Source organism: Lampris incognitus, chromosome 12, assembly GCF_029633865.1.
Source record: "Lampris incognitus isolate fLamInc1 chromosome 12, fLamInc1.hap2, whole genome shotgun sequence".
NCBI lineage: Eukaryota > Metazoa > Chordata > Actinopteri > Lampriformes > Lampridae > Lampris > Lampris incognitus.
Genome location: NC_079222.1, coordinates 8,373,380 through 8,400,879, shown reverse-complemented (window position 1 = coordinate 8,400,879; position 27,500 = coordinate 8,373,380). Strand labels below are relative to the sequence as shown.

Genomic DNA, 27,500 nt, shown 5'->3' with positions numbered 1-27,500 from the left:
TCATGGTCCTCCCTTGAGGAAACGTCAGAAAGACGGGGGTGTTGTTGCCACTGCTCAACAAACCTTTCTTCAGTTTTGTCATTCCACCTGACAGCAGCAACAGCAGCATTCCTCTCTCTCTTTGTCAGGTTTACATATGTGCGCCAGACAGCACTCTGTCATCCTATTGGACAACATCGGGGAACACGTCACAGGAGAGGTCAGACTAGGCGGGAAAATAACAAAAATTCTGACATGCTAGGCTTTTCGTCGGGGTGTCGTGGCTCATCCCAGACACCACATTGCTATTCCTCTGTTATGTAACCCACACAGGGTGAAGACACCCGTTCATTGTTCCCGACGCTCATCATTGGAAAATTTGTCAGCAACAACGAAATCGTGCTAAAATCAGGCTGAAATCATGTAGTCTGATCCCGGCATAAGAGAGAGTGAGATATAGTGTGTGTGTGCTTTTATGATTTATTGCACCGTGCCACAGGTGTCTATTGGCTGATACCAGGGCAAAGTGTCTCAGTTTGTGCAAAGTCAGTTTGGGTCAAGAAGCAGCGCAGGTCAAGTTGCAGCTCGGTCAATGCTTTATCACTTCACTCCACTGGAAACTATAAATGGGCAATGAGATAACAGCTTAATGAAGTTGGTCTTTATGTGATGTGGAAGAGCACACGAACCTGGCTTCCCCTAACTCACCCCCTCACTCACACTGGCTGGCGTTATAAGCCGTACCATCTGCATGGATTGGAGGGGAAGAAAATTAAAATGCTTGTGAGTTAATCTAAAGATACATGCTGCTGTTGTAAAACATTATAGATGTTGTGTCCTTTTAATGAACATTTTAATCCTCACCTTCAATCCTCGTTCTCATGAGAACATTGGCAAAATATATACAAACCCCAAGTCCAATGAAGTTGGAACGTTGTGTAAAACGTAAATGAAAACAGAATACAATGATTTGCAAATCCGTTTTGACCTCTACTCAATTGAATACACTACAAAGACAAGATATTTAATGTTCAAACTGATAAACTTTATTGTTTTTTTGCAAATATTCACTCATTTTGAATTTGATGCCTGCAACACATTTCAAAGAAGCTGGGACAGGAGCATGTTTACCACTGTGTTACATCACCTTTCCTTTTAACAACACTCAATAAGCGTTTGGGAACTGAGGACACTCATTGTTGAAGCTTTGTAGGTGGAATTCTTTCCCATTCTTGCTTTATCTACGACTCCAGTTGCTCAACAGTCCGGGGTCTCCGTTGTTGTATTTTGCACTTCATAATGCACCACACATTTTCAATGGGAGACAGGTCTGGACTGCAGGCAGGCCAGTCCAGTACCCGCACTCTTTTACTATGAAGCCACGCTGTTGTAACACGTGCAGAATGTGGCTTGGCATTGTCTTGCTGAAATAAGCAGGGACGTCCCTGAAAAAGATGTCGCTTGGATGGCAGCATATGTTGCTCCAAAACCTGTATGTACCTTTCAGCATTAATGGTGCCTTCACAGATGTGCAAGTTACCCATGCCATGGGCACTAACACACCCCCATACCATCACAGATGCTGGCTTTTGGACTTTGCGCTGATAACAATCTGGATGGTCCTTTTCCTCTTTAGCCCGGAGGACACGACGTCCATGATTTCCAAAAACAATTTGAAATGTGGACTCGTCAGACCACAGCACACTTTTCCACTTTGCGTCAGTCCATCTCAGATGAGCTTGGGCCCAGAGAAGCCGGCGGCGTTTCTGGGTGGTGTTGATATATGGCTTTCGCTTTGCATGGTAGAGTTTTAACGTGCACTTGTAGATGTAGCGACGAACTGTGTTAACTGACGATGGTTTTCCGAAGTGTTCCTGAGCCCACGTGGTAATATCCTTTACAGAATGATGTCGGTTTTTAATGCAGTGCCGCCTGAGGGGTCAAAGGTCACGGGCATTCAATGTTGGTTTTCAGCCTTGCTGCTTACATGCAGAGATTTCTCCGGATTCTCTGAATCTTTTGATGATACTATGGACTGTAGATGAGGAAATCCCTAAATTCCTTGCTATTGTACGTTGAGAAACGTTGTTCTTAAACTGCTGGACTATTTGCTCACGCAGTTGTTCACAAAGCGGTGAACCTCGCCCCATCCTTGCTTGTGAACGACTGAGCCTTTCGGGGGTGCTCCTTTCATACCCAATCACGACATTCACCTGTTTCCAGTTAACCTGTTCACCTGTGGAATGTTCCAAACAGGTGTTTTTTGAGCATTCCTCAACTTTCCCAGTCTTTTGTTGCCCCTGTCCCAGCTTCTTTGGAACGTGTTGTCGGCATCAAATTCAAAATTAGTGAATATTTGCAAAAAACAATAAAGTTTATCAGTTTGAACATTAAATATCTTGTCTTTGTAGTGTATTCAATTGAATATACACTCACTGGCCACTTTATTAGGTACACCTTGCTAGTACCGGGTTGGACCCCCTTTTGCCTTCAGAACTGCCTTAATCCTTTGTGGCATAGATTCAACAAGGTACTGGAAACATTCCTCAGAGAGTTTGGTCCATATTGACATGATAGCATCACGCAGTTGCTGCAGATTTGTCGGCTGCACATCCATGATGCGAATCTCGCAGTCCACCACATCCCAAAGGTGCTCTATTGGATTGAGATCTGGTGACTGTGGAGGCCATTTGAGTACAGTGAACTCATTTTCATGTTCAAGAAACCAGTCTGAGATGATTCGAGCTTTATGACATGGCGCGTTATCCTGCTGGAAGTAGCCATCAGAAGATGGGAACACTGTGGTCATAAAGGGATGGACATGGTCAGCAACAATACTCAGGTAGGCTGTGGCGTTGACACGATGCTCAATTGGTACTAAGGGGCCCAAAGTGTGCCAAGAAAATATCCCCCACACCATTACACCACCACCACCAGCCTGAACCGTTGATACAAGGCAGGATGGATCCATGCTTTCATGTTGTTGACGCCAAATTCTGACCCTACCATCCGAATGTCGCAGCAGAAATCGAGACTCATCAGACCAGGCAACGTTTTTCCAATCTTCTATTGTCCAATTTTGGTGAGCCTGTGTGAATTGTAGCCTCAGTTTCCTGTTCTTAGCTGACAGGAGTGGCACCCGGTGTGGTCTTCTGCTGCTGTAGCCCATCTGCCTCAAGGTTCGACGTGTTGTGCGTTCAGAGATGCTCTTCTGCATGCCTCGGTTGTAATGAGTGGTTATTTGAGTTACTGTTGCCTTTCTATCAGCTCGAACCAGTCTGGCCATTCTCCTCTGACCTCTGGCATCAACAAGGCATTTTCGCCCACAGAACTGCCGCTCACTGGATATTTTCTCTTTTTCGGACCATTCTCTGTAAACCCTAGAGATGGTTGTGCGTGAAAATCCCAGTAGATCAGCAGTTTCTGAAATACTCAGACCAGCCTGTCTGGCACCAACAACCATGCCACGTTCAAAGTCACTTAAATCACCTTTCTCCCCCATTCTGATGCTTGGTTTGAACTGCAGCAGATCGTCTTGACCATGTCTATATGCCTAAATGCATTGAGTTGCTGCCATGTGATTGGCTGATTAGAAATTTGCGTTAACGAGCAGTTGGAAAGGTGTGCCTAATAAAGTGGCCGGTGAGTGTAGGTCGAAAAGGATTTGCAAATCATTGTATTCTGTATTTATTCACGTTTTACACAACGCCCCAACTTCATTGGAATTGGGGTTTGTATTTTCTTCACCCCCACCACTATTCTCTCTTATCCTCTCACTTGGTATTGTCCATGCGGTTTCATTCGAGGTAAAAAGAGAGACAAGTAAATTAGGATTTACTCTACAAACGTATGTTATCTAGAAAAAATAATAATAATGATAATGGGGTGCAGGGTAATGTCACAGCCTATAAAATACAATGCTTAGTAGCTCAAAAAACATTACAGCACAAACAAACGAGACCAGTTTTGAATGATTTGGACGATAATAGGATGCAGAGTGACATCACTGCCTATAAAATATAATGTTTGATATCTCAAAAATCATTACAGCACAAATGGTAGCTTTTGCGGCACAAATCAGCCCAAACACAGCACCAATGGACGATAATATTTTATTCATGTTCTGATTATATGGGGTGCCATGCCAATTTCACAGAGGTAGTGGGACTTCTTCCAATTACAAACTCAAGGCAATGATCCCATATTGTTCTGTTAGCAGCAAAGTCACACAAAACTTCACAGAGTTTAATACACTCATACAAAATGCTTGTTTTGTTAGGACTAGAAAGCTCAACACTGAGACCCCATACATATATTTTAGACGGGGGGGGGGTAAATTGCCTAAAATGTTTAATTCAATGTCTCTAAGATGACAAGGACATTATAGTTTGCATTATATCATCATATTTTCTGAAGTCTCATTGCATTATTCTAAAAGAAGTTGCTTTTTCAAATAGAAAATGCTTTCCGAATGAGGTTTTTCGGGGTCTAACTGTTGTTGTTTTCTCCTCAGAACGGTCTCAACGGGTTACATCTGGCGTCTAAAGAAGGCCACGTCAAAATGGTCTTGGAGCTCCTACATGCGGGCATTGTCTTGGAGACCACCACCAAGGTAAATACTCCTCTCTGTATGCGCCTCTACTATGCATTACACATGTGAACTAGTGATGTGCAAGTTATGAACGAATCGTTTGAAATGAACGACTCCTTTAACTGAGTCAGGAGTGATAATTCCTCATCTCTTCGTTCGCTGACTCACTTCTCCCACTAGCTAGTGTGAACTGCAAATATGAGGTGAGACAAAGTGTCACTATTATTAATCATATTTGTGGAAAGTGTCACGATCATTATTGTATCAACCTGGCCCTGTGAGAAAAGCAGCTGCTTCAGCGCTCGTTTCAACTCGGTACTTCCTCTCACAGCCCAGAGCTGAAGGTCTCAGGCTGCACGAATCACTCACGCTCAGGCCAGCCATTAGGAATTATCAACAGGGAGGACAAAAATTTCCATATAGGGGCCCTCATCCACACTCTAGTACCATCACCCCCCACCCACCCTTAGCACTTATGCCAACATGGGCAATTTCAAATAAGCTGTCGGCCATTAGCCTTGTAGTGACACAGATGGAGTCTAACAACCATCTTCAAATCAGGTGTTTATAGACCCATCCAGGCCACGCTCTGTTCTGCATGCATATACTCAATATGATTATCAAGCACAAAAGGTCAAGCCAGTTATTTCAAAACACAGAGAAACATTTTCTTTCAAATTAGACTGTGACAAGGGCATCTGAGTAGCGTAGCGGTCTATTCCCTTGCCTACCAACATGGGGATCACTGGTTCGAATCCCCGTGTTACCTCCGACTTGGTCTGGCATCCCTACAGACACAATTGGTTGTGTCTGCGGGTGGGGAAGCCAGATGTGTGTATGTGTCCTGGTCGCTGCACTAGCGCCTCCTCTGGTCGGTTGGGGCGCCTGTTCGAGGGGGAGGGGGAACTGGGGGGAATAGCGTGAGCCTCCCACGTGTTACGTCCCCCTGGTGAACCTCCTCACTGTCAGGTGAAAAGAAGCGGCTGGTGACTCCACATGTATCGGAGGAGGCGTGTGGTAGTCTGCAGCCCTCCCCGGATCGGCAGAGGGGGTGGAGCAGCGACCAGGACGGCTCGGAAGAGTGGGGTAATTGGCCGGATACAATTGGGGAGAAAAAGGGGGGGGGAAATCTCCCCCCCCCCAAAAAAAAAAAAAATTAGACCGTGACAGCTATATTCCTCCTTTTACCTTAAAACAAACCAGGGAGAGAGAAAAAATGCCCTCCAATGAATGAGTGATTAGTGATTAGAGAAAAGTAAAATCACACATTGATTGAAGAAATTACAGCCAAGCATTAAACCATAAGATGAAATCATGAGTGACTAAATTAATTTACTCTTCATCTATCAAATTCAACTTTAGGGCTACATTAATCAAAGTATTGGTCAAATTGTGTGCAGAACTGAAATACTTGGGGTCTTTAAATACTCGGGGTCAACTGTCCAAAGTAACGGAGAGTGCAGAAGAGAGGTGGGGAAGAGAGGGCAGGCAGGGTGGAGTGGGTGGAGAAGAGTGTCAGGAGTGATTTACGACAGAAGGGTACCAGCAAGAGTTAAAGGGAAGGTTTACAAGATGGTAGTGAGACCAACTATGTTGTATGGTTTGGAGACAGTGGCACTGACGAAAAGACAGGAGGTGGAGCTGGAGGTGGCAGAGATGAAGATGATAAGATTTTCACCGGGAGTGACGAAGAAGGACAGGATTAGGAACGAGTATATTAGAGGGACAGCTCAGGTCGGACGGTTTGGAGACAAAGCAAGAGAAGCAAGATTGAGATGGTTTGGACATGTGTGGAGGAGAGATGCTGGGTATACTGGGAGAAGGATGCTGAATATGGAGCTGCCAGGGAAGAGGAGAAGAGGAAGGCCAAAGAGGAGGTTTATGGATGTGGTGAGGGAGGACATGCAGGTGGCTGGTGTGACAGAGGAAGATGCAGAAGACAGGAAGAGATGGAAACAAATGATCCTCTGTGGCGCCCCCTAACGGGAGCAGCCGAAAGTAGTAGTAGTAGTACTGTGCAGAACTGAAATACTGTATAGAGTATATGGCTGTAAACTGAAATGATAATAATAATATAAACAGCTTATTGTGTTGTCGCCGTCTTTGCAGCTATATCCTATGACTTGTTGTGATGTGCTGCTAACTAGTGTTTCCGTCCAAATGCAAGTCACCTGACTTTTCTGGCAGCAAAGTCTCTGATAATGTCCTTGAAGTCCAGTCTCTGGACCAGTTTTCTCCCAATAGAGAAAGGATGGCAAGTCTATTGAGTCTTTCCCGGCTCATTGTGGAGTGAATATAGATTTTAATGAGTTTACTTTTGCTGAATGCCCGCTCACCTCCAGCCACGGTCACCAGTAATGTGAGGACGATGTACAGGAGTATGCATTTTTCTCTCATTTCCTTTTTCTGTCTGTAACCAAGGCATTTTGACTGGTTTAGCAGCTAGTCAGGCTGCAGTTGGCTTTACAGTAGCACCATGTGTGTTCTGCACATCTGATTGGCCAGCGTTACGACCTGTAGTGGCTCCAAGGGGTGGCAGCAGACATCCCCAAAAAAGGCCTTGCCACCCCACTTCCCACCCTATTTGTATGCATTTAATTTTTTTTTTTTTAAATTGATGGGCGTCCGGGTAGCGTAGCGGTCTGTTCCGTTGCCTACCAATACTGGGGTCGCCAGTTCGAATCCCTGTGTTATCTCCGGCTTGGTCAGGCATCCCTACAGGCACAGTTGGCCATGTCTGCGGGTGGGAAACCGGATGTGAGTATGTGTCCTGGTCGCTGCACTAGCGCCTCCTCTGGTCTGTCGGGGCGCCTGTTCGAGGGGGGGGGGACGGGGGGATTGGCATGATGCCCCCACGCACTACGTCCCCCTGGTGAAACTCCTCACTGTCAGGTGAAAGGAAGCAGCTGGCGACCCCACATGTATCGGAGGAGGCATGTGGTAGTCTGCAGCCCTCCCCGGATCAGTAGAGAGGGTGGAGCAGAGACCAGGACGGCTCGGAAGAGTTCGGTAATTGGCCGGATACAAAAAGGGGGGAAATCCCTCCCCCCCAACCCCCCCCCCCCACTTTTCTGTGTTCCATGATCATTCTGACACACCAGAGTAATTTTAGATTACTACTTTCCACGTTATAATGTTTAGAAGTTATTCGTTTGTGGGCTTTTACAAAGAGGTTTGGGTCATTAGCTTACACTCACCCACCCGTGTGTGTGTGTGTGTGTGTGTGTGTGTGTGTGTGTGTGTGTGTGTGTGTGTGTGTGTGTGTGTGTGCGGCCTCCAGAAAGGGAACACTGCTCTTCATATCGCTGCGTTGGCAGGGCAGGAGAGAGTGGTGGCAGAGCTTGTCCACTATGGTGCCAACGTCAACGCCCAGTCACAGGTGAGTCACGTCCTTGGGACCCTCCGGCCTCTCCAGGCCCTGAGCAAGAGCACAGAGTCTGTAAAACATGTAACTGTGTGTGTGTGTGTCTGTGTGTGTTGTGTAAAGGGCGTTTGTACTCATATTTGTGTATGTTTAACCATACGTTATGTGCCTGCGGCCCTACAGAAAGGCTTCAGTCCTCTCTACATGGCAGCACAGGAAAATCACTTAGAGGTGGTCAAGTTCCTGCTAGAAAATGGCGCAAACCAGAGTCTCCCAACAGAGGTAAGTCGGTGAACGGCTCCTATCGATACTTATTTTTCAGCTCTATGGGCGTTTACAGGCCCACACTCAGGAGTGTATGACTGCCATCAGCTCTCAAAGGAAACGCGGGCTCCATGATAACCATAAGATGTATCTCAGATAGCCAGTGATGCTTACTCACACAAAAACCAGGGGAAACTGAACCCGAGATGGACCGCGTGGGGACGGATCGTTTTCAGATGTCCTGAATCGTCTTGGTGGTGGCGGTTTGAGCGAAGCTGTGAAAAACGAAACCCTCTCTTTACGCGACATGTCATCTTCTCCTCTCGAAACATTACGCTCCCGACGAAGAGGCCTTAAGTTGAGGCCGCGTTCAGCCGCCGCTTTAGGAAGTGCAATCGGGAATTCTGTATGGCATTTTTTTTATGCATTTTCGAGCAAAGGTGTGAACACAGTTTGGATGAATCACATCTATGAAATGTCTGGAAACACGTTTCAAACGCTGGGTGTAAATATGTCCATGAATGCCAGATGCTACGAGGAACGAGATGTTTGGTAGCAGATGAAAGCAACACAGCAAGATAAGCATTCAACTCTATGAGCCGTAGTTAGCATCCTTTTACTCAAGCCACACATATATGGTTTATACCACATGGGACTGAGTAACAGACTGTGGGAAAATCAACAGAGAGCCATAAACGTTGACAAACAGTACAATACAGGATAGCTTAATCCTTAACCCTGTTGTACAAAGTGATTTTTACACAAGTTGCTGTATTTAACAGTATAGGAGCTAAGTGTCAGCTATAAATGTTAAAACCAATTCACTAATTGAACCCCGGCTCTGCCAAATGATGGAAGCTAAGCAGGTGTGAGCTTGGCTAGTACTTGGATGGAAGACCTCCCAGGAAAACTTGAGTTCCTGCCGGAAGTGGTGTTGGTGGGCCAGTAGGGGGCAGTCTTCCCTATGGTCCTAATAAAAACAACAAATGTCAAATCCCAGTGCCCCAGTACAGTGACGAGGACACTGTGCTGTAGGAGACGCCGTCCTTCGAATGAGACGTTAAACTGAGGTCCTGACTCACTGTGGTCATTAAAGATCCCGTGGCGCTTATCACAAAGAGTAGGGGGTTCCCAGGCATCCTGGCAAAATTCCCAACCTGGCTGTCTCCATCTGGCCACCTAATCGTCCCCCCACATAATTGGCTCAATGATTCCCCCCTCTCCACCTCAAGCTGATGTGTGGTGAGCGTTCTAGTGCAAAATGGCTGCCGTGCATTGTCTTTAAGAACTGCTACCCGGTTACTTGTTCTTAGCGCTTATTGTATTCACTCATTAAGAAAAAAAATCTCTTTCTGGCCCTTTTACTTTAGCACTGGTTTTGCTCTTAGATGCTTGTTTAGATGCACTCATGACCTCTGCTGACTAGTAGTTCTCCTGATTTCCTACATTAAGTCGCTTTGGATAAAAGCATCGGCTAAATGACTGTAATGTAATATAATGTAATGTGCATCACCCAGGTGGTGCTACACATTGGTGGTGGTTGAAATGAGTTACCCCCTTCGATGTGAAGCCCTTTGGGTGTCTAGAAAAGTGCTACATAAATGTAATTGTTATTATTATTATCATCGTTGCCAGGTAATATTATCACTCAAGCCAGACGGTAGGATTTCCAGGTGGTTGTGTAGAATAACATGGCGGTATGTGTGAAACGTATGCTGGTATTGGTTAAAGGCTTTGTTATGATGCTGCAACACTTTGAAACTAGTTTCTACCTCATTATGTGACCGTCTCATATCGATCTCTTTTCCCTTCTTCATCACCATCTTCATCTCTATCCCCTTTTGACATCTTCTCCTCCCCCACACCATTACTGGTCCATCTCTACTTTCTTTGTTTTCCTCTTCTCTCCTCTTTCTCCTCTTCTGTTTTTTTCACCTCCTGTCTTCGCACCCCTCGTCTGTCATGCACACTTTCTCCATCGCCCTCTTTTTTTCATTCGACCTTTTCTTCTCCATCCCTCTGTCTGTCCATCCATCACCTCCGCTCTTTAATCGCCTTCCTCAGGACGGCTTCACTCCCTTGGCGGTGGCCCTCCAGCAGGGCCACGAAAACGTTGTGGCGCTGCTCATCAACTACGGCACCAAGGGCAAGGTCCGCCTCCCCGCCCTGCACATCGCCGCACGCAACGATGACACGCGCACCGCCGCGGTGCTGCTGCAGAATGACCCCAACCCCGATGTTCTCAGCAAGGTAGGCACCTGCTCGCCCTGTGTGTGTGTCTGTTTTGTCACGATTTATTATGTTGGACTAAATGCCCCGTGTTGACTGAGCAGAAAAATCGGAATTCTGTACAGCAACCGTGTTCGTCTGAGATGATAAACCAACAGAAAACTGGGCTGGCACACATTCAGGTAAAAGTTAATAACTGCCATCTCGCTCCCCAGCGCTTATCACAACCCCCCCCCCGCCCCCCGTCTTTTTCTCCCCAATTGTACCGGGCCCAATTACCGCACTCTTCCGAGCCGTTCCGGTCGTTGCTCCACCACCCCCCTACCCATCCAGGGAGGGCCGCGGACTACCACGCGCCTCCTCCGATACATGCGGAGTCGCCAGCTGCCTCTTTTCACCTGACAGTGAGGAGTTTCCAGGGGGAGGTAGCACGTGGGAGGATCACGCTATTCCACCCGGTTCCCCCTCTCCTCTGAACAGGCGCACCGACCGACCAGAGGAGGCGCTAGTTCAGCGACCAGGAGACGTACCCACATCCGGCTTCCCACCCGCAGACGCGGCCAGTTGTGTCCGTAGGGACGCCCGACCAAGCCGGAGGTAACACGGGGATTCGAACCGCCGATCCCCGTGTTGGTAGGCAAGGGAATAGACCCCCATGCAACCCAGACGCCCCACTTCTTTTTTTAAAATAAAAACCAAGCAGAAACATGATTATGCGTAGTCGCTTTTGTCCACCCGTTGTCCAACTCGGTTACTCTATATCCTCGTCTCTCTTTCAGTCTCTCTGTCTCTCTCATCTTCTTGCTCCATGTCGGCATCTTTTGTTCAGTCCATGTCAGGCGCTTTGTGCCGACTGGTTTTACAAAGAAAAGAAAATAATGTTTCTTCATTTTTTTTTGGTCTTTCTTCATCTCTGTCTCTTGATAGACTGGCTTCACTCCTCTCCACATCGCAGCCCACTATGAGAACCTCAGCGTAGCCCAGCTGCTTCTCAACAGAGGAGCAAACGTTAACTTCACTCCCAAGGTCAGTTCAACTCACCGGCGGTCCATCGGGGTCAAAGGTCACACCTGAAACAAGTGATGGAACATTGCCGTTAGATTCTTGGTTGTGTGTGTGTGTGTGTGTTCATAAGCGGGGGTCTTCTAGAGAACGTTTAGTATGCAGTGTAAGAAATGGATTGTATTGATGGTGGGTGTCCTAACCGAGAACAAGGGAAAGTGTTGCCCCGGGCGAAGGATATGAGACAAATAAAGCACATTTTCTGCTTATCAGGGAAAAAAGAAAATAATGACTGATTTGTTATCTGTACTTCTTTAGAACGGTATCACCCCCCTTCATATAGCCTCCAGGAGGGGCAACGTGATCATGGTGAGACTACTGCTGGACAGAGGGGCACAAATCGACGCCAAGACCAAGGTAGTGTTATCCGTTCAGGTGTCATTTTGAATTGTGTCAAGTCATCTTCTCTCCTCTCCTCTCCTCTTCTCTTTTCCTCTCCTCTTCTCTTTCTGTGTTCTCTTCTCTCCTTCTCTCCTCTCCTCTTCTCTCCTCTCCTCTTCTCTTTTCTTCTCTCCTTCCCTCTTCTCGTTTCTTTTCGTCTCTCCTCTTTTCTTTTCCTCTCTTCTCTCCTCTCCTCTTCTCTTCTCTCCTCCTCTTTGCTCTCCTCTTCTCCTTTCCTTTCCTCTCTCCTCTCCTCTTCTCTTTTCCTCTCTTCTTCTCTTTTCCTCTCTCACGTCCTCTTCTCCTATCCTCTCCTCTCCTCTCCTCTTCTCTTTTCCTCTTTCCTCCTTTTCTCTTTTCTTCTCTCCTCTTCTCTTTCTCTTTTCATCTCTCCTCTTTTCTTTTCCTCTCTTCTCTTTTCTTTTCCTCTCTTCTCTCCTCTTCTCTTTTCCTCTCTCCTCTCATCTTCTCTTCTCTCCTCCTCTTTGCTCTCCCCTCCTCTTCTCCTTTCCTCTCTCCTCTCCTCTTCTCTTTTCCTCTCTTCTTCTCTTTTCCTCCTCTCCTCTTCTCTTTTCCTCTTTCCTCCTTTTCTCTTTTCTTCTCTCCTCTTTCTCTTTTCATCTCTCCTCTTTTCTTTTCCTCTCTTCTCTTTTCTTTTCCTCTCTTCTTTCCTCTTCTCTTTTCCTCTCTCCTCTCATCTTCTCTTCTCTCCTCCTCTTTGCTCTCCCCTCCTCTTCTCCTTTCCTCTCTCCTCTCCTCTTCTCTTTTCCTCTCTTTTCCCTCTCTTCTTCTCTTTTCCTCTCTCTTCTCCTCTTCTCTTTTCCTCTCTCCCGTCCTCTTCTCTCTTCTCCTCTCCTCTCCTCTTCTTTTCTCTCCTCTCCTCTTCTCTTTTCTTCTCTCCTCTCCTCTTTCTCTTTTCTCCTCTCCTCTCCTCTCCTCTTCTTTTCTCTCCTCTCCTCTTCTCTTTTCTTCTCTCCTCTCCTCTTTCTCTTTTCTCCTCTCCTCTCCTCTCCTCTTCTTTTCTCTCCTCTCCTCTTCTCTTTTCTTCTCTCCTCTCCTCTTTCTCTTTTCTTCTCTCCTCTCCTCTTTCTCTTTTCATCTCTCCTCTCCTCTCATCTTCTCTCTTCTCTTCTCTTCTCTTCTCTTCTCTTCTCTTCTCTTCTCTTCTCTTCTCTTCTCTTCTCTTCTCTTCTCTTCTCTTCTCTTCTCTTCTCTTCTCTTCTCTTCTCTTCTCTTCTCTTCTCTCCTCTTCTCTTTCTCTTTTCATCTCTCCTCTCATCTTCTCTCCTCTCCTCTTCTCTTTTCTTCTCTCCTCTCCTCTTTCTCTTTTCATCTCTCCTCTCCTCTCATCTTCTCTCCTCTTCTCTTCTCTCCTCTCCTCTTCTCTTCTCTTCTCTCCTCTTCTCTTCTCTTCTGTTGCTCTCCTATATTTTCCCTTGTTGTCAGTTTCTCTGTGGCTCAGCCCCCCCCTCCCCCCGCCCCGATTGTTATATTTTATTCTAATTTGCTCTGTGCTGACTGGTGTTTTTTCTTCATGAAGAGAGAAATCACCACTTGTTTGAGACACTTCGTCCTCTATATGCTTTGCTTCTTCCCATTTCTGTCTTCCATTAGCCTTCACTACTATGTTTAACACTTCTGGCCTGTTTTTCACATTCCCACTCTTGCCCCCATGTTTTTTTTAAATCTGTAGGATGAGCTGACGCCTCTTCACTGTGCAGCCAGGAATGGGCATGTCCGTGTCATTGAGATCCTGCTGGACCAGGGCGCTCCCATCCAAGCTAAAACCAAGGTAGACTGACTACATGAGTCCCCAGTGATTGGAGACATGCATGCACAGAATATTTTTGAGACTTGGTGTAAGTCTAGGTACAAGGGAAGTTATGACTTTTCCAAATTTAAGAGGAATCAGACGGCATGTCACTTTGATGTCCTGTGGGGAACATTATAGCAAAGATTTTGGTCTCTAATTTGAAAGTCAAAGAAAGTTGAATCAGTTCATGTGGACAGAACGTTTATCGAGAGAGACGTTTCATCTCTCACGTAAGTGACCTCTTCAGTCTCAGCTGAGTGCAGGTGTCCCCACCCTTATAAACAATACAGCGGCATAACGACCGAAACCAACGACCGGTTTCATATGCAGATTGCCGTGACCATTAATCAGAGTTTCAATGGCAATGTGTACTATTCACAGAGGATTTGGGAATGTTTGCAATCACAGCATTGTAAGATGGCGACAGATGTACTCTTAGCCCCGCCCCCCCGGTTCAGGGATGGTCGTTCCCTCTTCACATAGACGGCTTCTTTGACTACCCGTTCAAACCAGCAGTCCTGGGTATAATCTGTGGTGCACAATTCTGTCAATAGCATTGTCCTTCAGACCATCTCTCACCTTTTTCTTGTAACCACTGCCTGGATCTCATTCCAGGGGCTCATAAGTGTTTATGTTACTAAGTAACGTCATAATCTTCTCATGACAGTCTGTCTGGTTTAATACAACAGTGCATCTGCCTTTGTCCGCCAGAAGGATGACGATGTTGTTGTCATTACTGAGAGTCGTGAGAGCTTTCCTCTCGTCTCTGCTGATGTTGGATGGCGGTGCCTTCGCATTGCTGAGGCAGGCTGAAACTTTTGTCCGCAGTTGCTCCGCTTCCAGATCCGCGATGTTGTTTTTACAGATTGCTGATTCCATGGCTGTGATCAGTCCCAGTAGCGGGACTCTAGTTAATGCTCACGGCAATTTGCATATGAAACCAATCGTTTTCGGTCGTTACGCCACTGTATTGTTTATAAGGGTGGGGGTACCTGCAGTCAGTTGAGGCAGGAGAGGTCACCTAGACCAGTGTTTCTCAACCGGGGGTGTAATTTCAAGGGGTCCGTGAAAATAAAATATCTTTAAAAAAAAGATCCTATGACATTTATAGAAATAGGATTATTTTACTCAAATGTGACTGAGACCTTTATCTACCTAAACTATAAAGGGTAACAGGACGTTTTTCCCTAATTACATCTGTTTCACAAGTGTAATTTATTGTATTTTAATAAGAGATCTCGCTCCCGTTTGCATTGTTAAAAGTTACTGCATAAAAATTCTGTTGTTACATATATCTGAAAGTTACTGAATACATATTCTGTGTTGTTACATATATCTGAAAGTTACTGAATACATATTCTGTTTTGTTACATATATCCGAAAGTTACTGAATACATATTCTGTTTTGTTACATATATCTGAAAGTTACTGAATACATATTCTGTTTTGTTACATATATCTGAAAGTTACTGCATAAACATTCTGTTGTTACATATATCTGAAAGTTACTGAATACATATTCTGTTTTGTTACATATATCTGAAAGTTACTGAATACATATTCTGTTTTGTTACATATATCTGAAAGTTACTGCATAAGAATTCTGTTTTGTTAACTATATCTAAGTTACAACTGAAAGCTCTTATTTTTGCCCCAAAGAGTGAATAAATGCTATAATGCAATTTAAAATGCAGTTTCTACTGTTTCTATCAAGTTGCAACCCCCCTCCCCCAAGATCAGGTGGAGGGGTCCTCAGGGTAGATCAAAAATACGCAGGGGGTCCAGGACCCCAAAAAGGTTGAGAACCACTGACCTAGACGATGGTGAAACGTTTCTCCTAATAAACGTTGAGTCCAGATGAACTGATTCAACCTTCCTTGATTCTCTCACCATGGTTACTGAGCGTGTATAAAGACATATTCTTTGAAAGGCTCCCCACTGTAATAATTGGCATGTATTTTTGAAACTTTCACCTTGTGGATATTGAGATTATGGTATTAGGATGTGCATAAAACATTATGTAAATAAGCATAAAATATAACTTGGCGGAGCTGAATGTTAAGAGCAGTGGAATGTGCCATGGGGATTATATAAAGTAGCAGAAAATATAAGAGGGCAGAGTTTAATGCTTCAAGATGCAATTATATTCAATTGGGGGAAGTGTGTGTGTATAACAAATTTGAAGAGCCAGGCTGTAATGGGGAAAAAAGTTGTGCTTGTTTAAAGTTTGGTTTGATCTTTTTGGTCTGTATAGCAAATCATGGTTATTTTGTAAATGATGGGGTGCAGTGTCCCACCTGCCGCCCAGTGACTACTGGAATAGGCTCAAGCATCCCCGCAACCCTGAGAGTAGGATAAGCGGTTCGGATAATGGACAGATGGATGGATGGGGTGCAGTGTCAGGATGCATCATTCTCCCACATTTCAAGAAAATTGGACCGGTGGTGTCTGAGATATCATGCAAGGTGGACGGATACCGAAACATCGGCCGATCATGGGGGACAAAAAAATAATGACGCAAAGTTTATTCACACATTCAAAAGTCCACTGCAAACCTCGATGGAAGGTTTGTCAAGTTGGACCTGAGTTTGTTGTTAAGGATTGTGACCAGATCAGTCCAGGCTGTATGACTTCAGCAAGGGTGTGAGGTGCTGAATTAATGATTAAAAGATATTGAAGCCTCCTTAATATTCCTGCCTTATGGTGTGTCCATTTTCAACTTCTATTGAAATGAGACACTTTGAACAAACATGTTTTGGATCAGATCAGAGTTGGACAGAGATAGTTATAAAAACATAGTTCATGGTTGGTCCTTGACAAACTGGAATTGGGATTTTAAAAATATAAAATGGGAAAAAAAAAAAACAACAAATTTGCTGGACCCCAAGCCATCTCATGGATTCTCTCACTTAGCAGTACCTTACCAAAAACATAACTTATGAATTGTGTTTACTGGGAAGTTAGTTTATGGATTATATCTCCTTTTTTTCCGCTCAGAATCAGAATCAAAATATAACCACTTTATTTGCTATGTGCAATAATTAAGCAGGAATTTTTTGTGGTGTTTGTTTAGAATTCTCTGCAATTTTGGGCAACCACTGGGCGGCACGTTGGCCCAGTTGTCAGCGCTGTCGCCTCACAGCAAGAAGGTCCTGGGTTCGAACCCCGGGGTTTTCCAACCTTGAGGGTCATCCCAGGTCGTCCTCTATGTGGAGTTTGCATGTTCTCCCCGTGTCTGTGGTGGGGTTTCTCCCGGGTGCTCCGGTTTCCCCCACCATCAACAAGACATGCATATTAGGGTTTATACTCCTGTCTGTGCCCCTGACCGAGGCAATGGCAAGACGAGCTGGAGTTGGTCCCCAGGCGCTGCCCACAGCTCCTAGCTACAGAGCTAAGATGGGTTTAATGCAGAGACAGAATTTCCCCACTGGGATCAATAAAAGTAGTAAAAAAAAAAATGTTCCATGCCAGATGCAATTTGTTTAATCTGTTGTACGTACTATAGCCCATAATGTGCAGGCGTCTGTGCAGGCTGCACATTATGACATGGAGAAATCAATTTCATGTCAACACTGGAGCTTCCTCCCTGCATCCGATCAAAATTATTAATAAATTACTTTGTGAATTTTATTCTTCTCTGTATAACTTGCATGAAGTAAATTGGACATAGGTGTTTTGCAGCGTGCAGTCACTCTATCTTAAGTTATTCAGCTGATGTCTTGGGTTCTGTCTTGTTTGTGCTCCTATAGCCTCGCTGAGTGAGTGATATAACCCAACTTGTTCAGTAATTTTAGTTCAGAGAAACACCCTTCTCTTTTGCTGTTTCTCTATCTCCACCTGACATTCCTTCACACCTGTTTTTGCTTCTCTGCTGGTCTCTCCATCTATTGTGCTGTCTTCTTCTACTATCTCCCTCTCCATCTTTCTTTCTCCCTCTGACTACTCCTCCTTTCCATATCACTCATCACCTCTTTCTCCCACTCCTCTGTCTCTTTTCTTTTCCTCATTTACTCCTCCATTCTCATCCATCCCTCATCCCTGCCCATCTCCTCCACAGAATGGTTTGTCCCCCATTCACATGGCAGCCCAGGGGGACCACATGGACTGCGTCAGGCAGCTTCTCCAGTACAACGCCGAGATCGATGACATCACGCTGGATCACCTGACTCCTCTGCATGTAGCGGCACACTGCGGTCACCACCGTATGGCCAAAGTCCTGTTGGATAAAGGGGCCAAAGCCAATGCACGGGCACTGGTCAGTGATCCTTAAGTATTACATGAATTTAGAAACATACTTAGCTTAAAAGAGTCCTTGTGATGCAAGGATGGAAGACAAAGAAGGCACAAACATTTTTAACGTTACCAGTGAGTAGCCTTTGTGACCATTCCTGATAGTCAAGTCAAGCCCAATATCACAAATTACAAATTTGCCTCAAGGGGCTTTACAGCAACACAACATCCTGTCCTTAGACCCTTGCAAGGGGCTTTACAGCAACACAACATCCTGTCCTTAGACCCTCGCATCGGATAAGGAACAACTCCCTAAAAATACTCAACCAAACTGAATCACCATAAGGCATCAGCTGTGTTCCTACCACCTCTATAGGTTACGGAACTGATGATGATGGTGATGATTTAACCCACCTCGGGTCCACAGAGTACTCAAATATATTTAGGACCAGTATCTAAGTTTGTAGGAGGGGTGGAACGAGAGAATGACAGACACAATAAGCAACATATATTGAAGATTTCTGCAGGGAAAAAATTAAATAAATAAAAGTTTCCTCTCTAAACCGACATTCTAGTGTCAATTAAGTGGTGGATACCGTACTCGATGAATTCAGTGCAACAGTAACTGTTTAACAGTGCTTCACAGTTGAACCCATAACATAAATCCCATGTAACGGGTTACTTAACACATTTCACTTGCAATGGAAATAAATGTCTCTGAGGTTTAACAGAGTTAAGAATTCCTTTGGTCCATTCATTTAACTTCAACTTTGTTGTTTTTGTTGTGGTCAGTTCAGCTAGCTTCAGTCACACAGGGTAGTCAGGTTTGTCCCTAACAGGGTAACCAGGTTTGTCCCTGACAGGGTAGTCAGGTTTGTCAGGTTTGTCCCTGACAGGGTAATCAGGTTTGTCCCTGACAGGGTAGTCAGATTTGTCCCTGACAGGGTAACCAGGTTTGTCCCTGACAGGGTAACCAGGTTTGTCCCTGACAGGGTAGTCAGGTTTGTCCCTGACAGGGTAATCAGGTTTGTCCCTGACAGGGTAACCAGGTTTGTCCCTGACAGGGTAGTCAGGTTTGTCCCTGACAGGGTAACCAGGTTTGTCCCTAACAGGGTAGTCAGGTTTGTCCCTGACAGGGTAACCAGGTTTGTCCCTGACAGGGTAGTCAGGTTTGTCAGGTTTGTCCCTGACACGGTAATCAGGTTTGTCCCTGACAGGGTAGTCAGGTTTGTCCCTGACAGGGTAGTCAGGTTTGTCAGGTTTGTCCCTGACAGGGTAATCAGGTTTGTCCCTGACAGCGTAATCAGGTTTGTCCCTGACAAGGTAGTCAGGTTTGTCCCTGACAGGGTAACCAGGTTTGTCCCTGACAGGGTAACCAGGTTTGTCCCTGACAGGGTAATCAGGTTTGTCCCTGACAGGGTAACCAGGTTTGTCCCTAACAGGGTAACCAGGTTTGTCCCTGACAGGGTAGTCAGGTTTGTCAGGTTTGTCCCTGACAGGGTAATCAGGTTTGTCCCTGACAAGGTAGTCAGGTTTGTCCCTAACAGGGTAACCAGGTTTGTCCCTGACAGGGTAGTCAGGTTTGTCAGGTTTGTCCCTGACAGGGTAACCAGGTTTGTCCCTGACAGGGTAATCAGGTTTGTCCCTGACAGGGTAGTCAGGTTTGTCCCTAACAGGGTAACCAGGTTTGTCCCTGACAGGGTAATCAGGTTTGTCCCTGACAGGGTAGTCAGGTTTGTCAGGTTTGTCCCTGACAGGGTAACCAGGTTTGTCCCTGACAGGGTAATCAGGTTTGTCCCTAACAGGGTAGTCAGGTTTGTCCCTAACAGGGTAACCAGGTTTGTCCCTGACAGGGTAATCAGGTTTGTCCCTGACAGGGTAGTCAGGTTTGTCCCTAACAGGGTAACCAGGTTTGTCCCTAACAGGGTAACCAGGTTTGTCCCTAACAGGGTAACCAGGTTTGTCCCTGACAGGGTAGTCAGGTTTGTCCCAGACAGGGTAACCAGGTTTGTCCCTGACAGGGTAACCAGATCTGTCCCTGACAGGGTAACCAGGTTTGTCCCTGACAGGGTAGTCAGGTTTGTCCCTGACAGGGTAACCAGGTTTGTCCCTGACACGGTAATCAGGTTTGTCCCTGACAGGGTAACCAGGTTTGTCCCTGACAGGGTAGTCAGGTTTGTTCCTGACAGGGTAGTCAGGTTTATCCCTGATAGGGTAACCAGGTTTGTCCCTGACAGGGTAACCAGGTTTGTCCCTGACAGGGTAACCAGGTTTGTCTCTAACAGGGCAGTCAGGTTTATCCCTGACAGGGTAACCAGGTTTGTCCCTGACAGGGTAGTCAGGTTTGTCCCTGACAGGGTAACCAGGTTTGTCCCTGACAGGGTAACCAGGTTTGTCCCCGACAGGGTAATCAGGTTTGTCCCCGACAGGGTAACCAGGTTTGTCCCTGACAGGGTACTCAGGTTTGTCCCTGGCAGGGTAACCAGGTTTGTCCCTGACAGGGTAACCAGGTTTGTCCCTGACAGGGTAGTCAGGTTTGTCAAAAAAGTTAAGTCGTAAGATGTGGGGCTTTAACAATCCTACCACACTGGTGTACTCAAGTGATGGGAATGAAGGAATGGGTGATCTCCTCCTCGGGTTAAGGAGGTGATTGGGTTCAATGGTGTCTTGCCATCTCCTTCGTCAAGGAGAATCCAAAATCTGAGGGTATTTCCAGGAAATATCACAACCTAGCCTGTGTAAAAACAAGGCTATTACTACATTGAGTCATGAAATTCCAATCTTCTATGGCCTTAATGAATATCACTTAAAAATTGTCAACATACTACTGTAAAACAATAGTGATTAGATGAATGAATTATTTTTTTTAGCTGTACAGCATTTCTCATATGGAATATTTTATCCCCTTTTCACCAATAAATTTACATAGGTTTCTCTTTAAACTATGAACTGAATAACAGCACAACAACATACATCTTACATACCTCACATTCTTAGTATAGCCTCTGTCTAAAACACAAAGATGAATGTTTACAGAGTTACTCTGCTTAATGTGACAAGAAGCTGATAGCTGTTTTTTTTTCAAATGCAGCCTTTACTCAGAACAAAACCAGGAGTAATTCAGAGCCAAATCTCAAGTTGTACACAACCAACACTGTTAGAACTACAAATCAGTCAACACTGGAAGTCCGTTGACCCCCACTTTCAGTCTGGATAACTGTTTGTCTGATTGTGTTTTTGTCTCTCTGAATCCAGAATGGCTTCACCCCTCTCCATATCGCCTGTAAGAAGAACCACATGCGCTCCATGGATCTGCTGCTAAAGCACTCCGCCTCCCTGGAAGCTGTGACAGAGGTATACCAGGAGACGTCAAAGAGCAAAGCAAAACCGTCATCCATTGTGGTTAATCAACATCAATTGGACGGCACGGTGGTCCAGTGGTCAGCACTGTCGCCTCACAGAAAGAAGGTCCTGGGTTCAAACCCCAGGGTTGTCCAACCTTGGGGGTCATCCCAGGTCGTCCTCTGTGTAGAGTTTGCATGTTCTCCCACCTGCCTGCGGTGGGTTTTCTCCGGGCTCTCCGGTTTCCCCCACCATAAAAAAGACATGCGTGTTAGGGTTAATACTCCTGTCTGTGCCCCTGACCGAGGGGCAAGACGAACTGGAGTTGGTCCTCGGGCTCTGCATGGCAGCTGCCCACTGCTCCTAGCTACACAGCTAGGATAGGTTAAATGCAGAAAAGGAGAATTGCCCCATGGGGATTAATAAAAAAAAATCCCCTTCCTGGTTTTAAAACAAAACTAATACTTTGCCAGGCCTTTCAATCACTCTCTCTCAAGATTAATCAAACAGTCAATAGGTTAGCCAAATTTAAATTGTTTAGCACTCTATACTTTATCTTCCTGTGGGTTACATTTACATTTACTCATTTAGCATATGCTTTGATCCAGAGCAACTAACAAGAGAGTCAGCACCTGGCAGATATATTTGAATGTTACTAGCAGGTATCATACAGTACTGCATAGTAACCATGTTATAGCCAAGAGTGCATGTGGAGACGGTTGTATTTAGTGTAGGTACACCTTAGAGCATTGAGAGACAGGGGATAAGGGGCGTCCAGGTGGCGTGGCAGTCTGTTCCATTGCCTACCAACAGGAGGATCACCGGTTCGAATCCCCGTGTTACCTCCGTCTGGGTCGGGCGTCCCTACAGACACAATTGGCCATGTCTACAGGTGGGAAGCCGGATGTGGGTATGTGTCCTGGTCGCTGCACTGCGCCTCCTCTGGTCGGTTGGGGTACCTGTTCAGGGGGAAGGGGGAACTGGGGGGAATAGCGTGATCCTCCCACATGCTACGTCCCCCTGGTGAAACTCCTCACCGTCAGGTGAAAAGAAGCGGCTGGCAACTCCATATGGATCGGAGGAGGCATGTGGTAGTCTACAGCCCTCCCCGGCTCGGCAGAGGGGTGAAACAGCGACTGGGACGGCTCGGAAGAGTGGGGTAATTGTGCGGATACAATTGGGGAGAAAAAGGGGAAAAGGTCCAAAAAAAGGGGGATAAGGGAATCAAAATACAGAGTAGGTGTACACTGTTACAAGTCAGAAAACAGATGAATTAAGCTCTCAGTGCAATTAGAAAAAGTAAATTTGGATGCAATATCACCCCTTTCAGCCGGTGGCAATTCATATTCATAACAAAGTACCACCAGAGACCATGTGCTAATGTCATCATAGTATCCAGCTGCTTCATGTGAAGTTGGATAACTTAACTCAGTGTGCCTTTCTCTTTCTTTTTCTGTGTGTGTGGGTGTGTGTGTGTGTGTGTGTGTGTGTGTGTGTGTGTGTGTGTGTGTGTGTGTGTGTGTGTGTGTGTGTGTGTGTGTGTGTGTGTGTCCAGTCTGGTCTCACGCCTCTTCATGTAGCAGCGTTCATGGGCCACCTGAGCATAGTGAAGAACTTGCTCCAGAGAGGAGCTTCTCCCAATGCTTCCAATGTGGTGAGAGACCCCTGCTTATGCCTCATTCTGCATTGCAATAGGGCATCCATTTCAACTGCTAATCCATTCATGTATTTCTTCTTCAGACGGTATTTTTGTTAAATGAAAGAAAATTATTATTTTATTTAATTCAATGCAACTCATTCTGTGTCAAGTAGTTGTTTGTTATTAACGGATGACCTAGGAGCACGTGTGCCGGCTTTATTTAAAGACACAACCCAGTGACGTTTTCATGGATGCTCAGTAATCAAGGTAAGAAAATCACAGAAAGTTGAATCAGTTCATCAGGACACAATCTGAAGAAGAAGAGCTAACACGTCATGCCAGGACGCTGTGATCAACCGTCTACAGGCCAGTAGCCACTCTTTCAAGGATGAGGATGTGCACATCCTTGATAGGGAGGAATGCTGGTTTGAATGGGGAGACAAAGAGGCCGTCTATGTGAAGAGGAAACGACCATCCCTGAACCGAGGGGGGGCTAAGAGTACATCTGTCGCCATCTTACAATGCTGTGATTGCAACCATTCCCAAATCCTCTGTGAATAGTACACATGGCCATTGAAACTCTAGTTAATGTTCATGACGGTTTGCGTATGAAACCGATCGGTCCAACTTCTCAGCACACTCTCCTCGCTTGTCAGCACATTTCCGTCTCTGTCCTTGATTGCCCTAACCTGCCGCACACCCCTCCCAGCTCGGTCCCTCTGTCTAGCCACTTGGTACAAGTCCTTTTCTCCTTCCTTAGTGTCTAACCTCTTATACAACTCACCATCCGCCTTTTCCTTTGCCTTCGCCACCTTTCTCTTCACGTTACGCCACATCTCCTTGTACTCCTGTCTACTTTCTTCATTTCTCTGATCATCCCACTTCTTCTTTGCCAACCTCTTCCTCTGAACACTTTCCTGTACTTCCTCCTTCTACCACCAAGTCTCTTTGTCTTCCTTCCTTTGTCCGGATGGCACACCAAGTACCTTCCTTGCTGTCTACCTCACTATTTCTGCAGTGGTTGCCCAGCCATCCAGCAACTCTTCACTATCACCCAGTGCCTGTCCCGACTCCTCCTTGAACTCCACGCAACAGTCATCTTCTTCAACTTTCACCATTTGATCCTTGGCTCTGCCTTCACTCTCTCCCTCTTCTTGGTCTCCAAAGTCATCCTACAGACCACCATCTGATGCTGCCTAGCTAAGTTCACCCCTGTCACCACCTTGCAGTCTCAAATCTCTTTCAGACTGCACCTCCTGCATAAGATATAGTCCACCTGTGTGCACCGTCCCCCTTACACGTCACCCTGTGTTCCTCCCTCTTTTTGAAATACGGATTCACCACAGCCATTTCCATCCTTTTCTCAAAATCCACCACCATCTGTCCTTCCACATTCCTCTCTTTGTCACCATAACTACCTATCACCTCCTCATCGCCTTCATTCCCTTGGTTCCACCTGGTCTTTTGCACACACAGTATATCTACCTTCCTTCTCTCCATCATATCAGCCAGCTCTCTCCCTTTACTAGTCATAGTGCCAACATTCAAAGTTTTGACTCTCACCTCCACAATCCTACCCTTCCTCCTCTCTCGCTCCTTCCGGACATGCTTTCCCTCTCTCCTTCGCCTTGGCTCAATAGTTGCATAGTTTCCACCAGCACCCTGCTGGTCAACGGTATCAGTGGCAGTCGTTGGTAACCTGGGCCAATCCGGGATAGAAATATGATTTATGATCCGCATATTTCATTTGGCAAAGGTTTTATACTGGATGCCCTTCCCGACTCAACCCTCCCCATTCATCCGGGCTTGGGACCGGCACTAAGCATCCACTGGCTGGTGCATCCCCAGTAGGGATGTTAGAAAATATCGATACACTCGAGTATCGCAATATTATCTTTTGTGATACTGTATCGATTCTCAAAACCGCTCTATCGATTTTTAATTGTTTACATGTAGAGGTTCATGGCAAACGTTTTATGTTGTGTGTAACCCCACGACCGCTAGATAACAGCGTTGTAATCTTATCCTCAGCCATTTGACTCTTCCACTCCAACGCAACAACGTAAACTGAGACGGGAGGTAGCATAAGCACAAAGAACACAGGCCTATGAAATCACAATATATCGCCTTTCTTACAGTATCACAATATATCGCGATATATTGAATTGTAACCCCTGTATCATGATACGTATCGTATCGCCAGATTCTCACCAATACACAGCCCTGTTCCCCAGTGGCCGGGGCTGCACAAGCCAGTGCACAAGCCAGGCTGGGAAACCTGAAAAATGGATAAAAATCGACAAATGTATAATATTCTTAGGACCCTCAGTACTGGATGTTAGAGCTGTAAAATGTGTTGTCAGTTGTTTTTTTTTTGGGGGGGGGTTGTTTTTTTTATCTCATCGTGAACAGTGTTTTGATAAATATGTTCACCTTCCATACAGTATACGCTGTGTCAAAGATGTACTGTACATTTTTTTGTAATAAATGACATATTGCCCTGTTTCATTAATATAAATGAACGGTCTCATGTGTTCATTTTAACCAGAAAGTGGAGACCCCCCTTCACATGGCGTCCAGGGCAGGACACTGTGAGGTTGCTCAGTTTCTGCTGCAGAACACAGCCTTGGTGGATGCAAAGGCCAAGGTACCGTTCATGCTGCCTACTTTTTTCACAAGTCACAGCCAAACACAAATTTAGCTTTTTTTTGTGGCTACAACTGTGCAGGTTTGAGCTGTACAAAAGCACCCCAACTGCTGCAGTTTCATCTGTGATATAAGACTCTGATCCAGAGCAGTTTCATTTATTGTTAACGGCATAATCAGCCTATATTATTAAGAGTGCCAAAGTCCAAGTCACATCGACCATAGATGAGCAGAACATGTGCAGCATGTTTTAGTCCTCATTATACATAAAAGAAGAGTTTTATGCCATTGCTGTCTCCTCACAGCTGCGAACAGGATTTGTGATTTTCAAACAATGTTTGGAAACGTACAAATGCACACTACAAATATGTTATGATCCTGCTATAGATGGGTAACAGCTTGCTTTTGGAGGCCCCCTGGAATTGAAGTGGTTACTACTTATACTGTGAGAGTGCCCATGAGCAAAACACCTAACTTCCATATGCCTCCGCACCAACCTCCTCCTCAGAAAGTAGTTAAAAACGTCAAAACCTAGCAATATATATATATACATATGACTTCTCCCCCTGCACAGTGCTATCTAGCAGTGCTGTCTGTTCTCTTGTGACAGTCATATTTTCATCTGTCTCTGTCTGTCTGTCTGTCTGTCTGTCTGTCTGTCTGTCTGTCTAATTTCTGTCTTTCTATAGGATGACCAGACACCCTTGCACTGCGCGGCCCGCATGGGCCACAAAGAGCTTGTGAAGCTCCTCCTGGAGCATAAGGCCAACCCAGACTCAGCCACTACTGCTGGACACACACCTTTACACATTGCTGCTCGTGAGGGACACACGCACACCATCCGAATCTTACTGGACGGAGCAGCACAGCAAACCAAAATGACCAAGGTATTGTACTGTAGGGAATATATACTATATACACACACACACACACACACACACACACACACACACACACACACACACAAATGACCAGTCCGAGTTATCATTCTGGTCATTTGGACTGGACAATTGTGATCGAATGGGGGCAAAAAGAGGAAAGGTGGTGAGCACTGAAGGGGTTGAATGGCAAGATGGCAGGATAACAGACATACAGGACAGTACCTGGGTATTCCACAGGCAAATGGAAACCACGAGGAGGCAGCAAGGAGGTCAGCTACAGCCGAATACCTCCAGAGAAGTTGGCAGGTCCTGAGGAGCTGGCTCAGTGGGAAGAATAAGATCCAAGCCAGCAACACATATGCCCTACCAGTCATCAGATATCCAGCTGGAATAATAAGCTGATCAAAGGAGGAGATAAAGGCCACAGATATTAGGTCACAGAAACTCTTCACAATGCACGGAGGGTTCCACCCGAAGTCCAGCAACCTGAGACTGTATGATAAGCGAAAAGATGGGGGCTGAGGGTTAGTGAGTGTCGGGGCCACTATCCAGGATGAAACAAGTAAATACGTGAAGAAAAGAGGGCCCCCCAGGATCACCTGCTGAGTGAATGCCTCAGGCAGCAGAAGACAGATAGTGTGGGGGAAGAAGAAGAGTGGGTACCATGGAAGATCAAGCCCCTCCATGGGATGTACCGTCGACAGACAGAAGACGTAGCTGATATCGAGAAATCCTACCAGTGGCTAAAAAAGACTGGACTGAAGGACAGCACAGAGGCTCTGATCATAGTAGCACAAGAACAGGCACTCAGGACCAGATCGGTTGAGGCAAGGGTCTACCACACCAAACAAGACCCAAGATGCAGGCTGTGCAAAGACGCCCCTGAGACAGTCCAGCACTTAGTAGCAGGGTGTAAAATGCTAGCTGGGAAAGCGTGCACTGAAAGGCATAACCAAGTGGCTGGGATAGTGTACAAGATTATCGGTATGGAATACAGACTGGAAGTCCAAATGAGAAAAACCCTGCCAAAGATGGTTGAGAACAGCAGAGCTAAGATCCTGCGGGACTTCAAGCTCCAG

General features: G+C 45.8%; 1 protein-coding gene across 1 annotated transcript in view; it reads left to right on the top strand.

Moving 5' to 3' along the window:
* The window catches only part of ank1b (ankyrin 1, erythrocytic b), a 136,152-nt gene that overhangs the window by 44,267 nt on the left and 64,385 nt on the right, over positions 1-27,500 (top strand). Inside the window, exons 3-14 of the mRNA XM_056291193.1 lie at positions 4,493-4,591; positions 7,851-7,949; positions 8,118-8,216; positions 10,263-10,448; positions 11,355-11,453; positions 11,748-11,846; positions 13,564-13,662; positions 17,741-17,938; positions 21,169-21,267; positions 22,811-22,909; positions 25,443-25,541; positions 26,230-26,427. Of these exons, the coding sequence (XP_056147168.1) occupies positions 4,493-4,591; positions 7,851-7,949; positions 8,118-8,216; positions 10,263-10,448; positions 11,355-11,453; positions 11,748-11,846; positions 13,564-13,662; positions 17,741-17,938; positions 21,169-21,267; positions 22,811-22,909; positions 25,443-25,541; positions 26,230-26,427 (1,473 nt within the window). The remainder of the gene's footprint in view (positions 1-4,492; positions 4,592-7,850; positions 7,950-8,117; positions 8,217-10,262; positions 10,449-11,354; positions 11,454-11,747; positions 11,847-13,563; positions 13,663-17,740; positions 17,939-21,168; positions 21,268-22,810; positions 22,910-25,442; positions 25,542-26,229; positions 26,428-27,500) is intronic.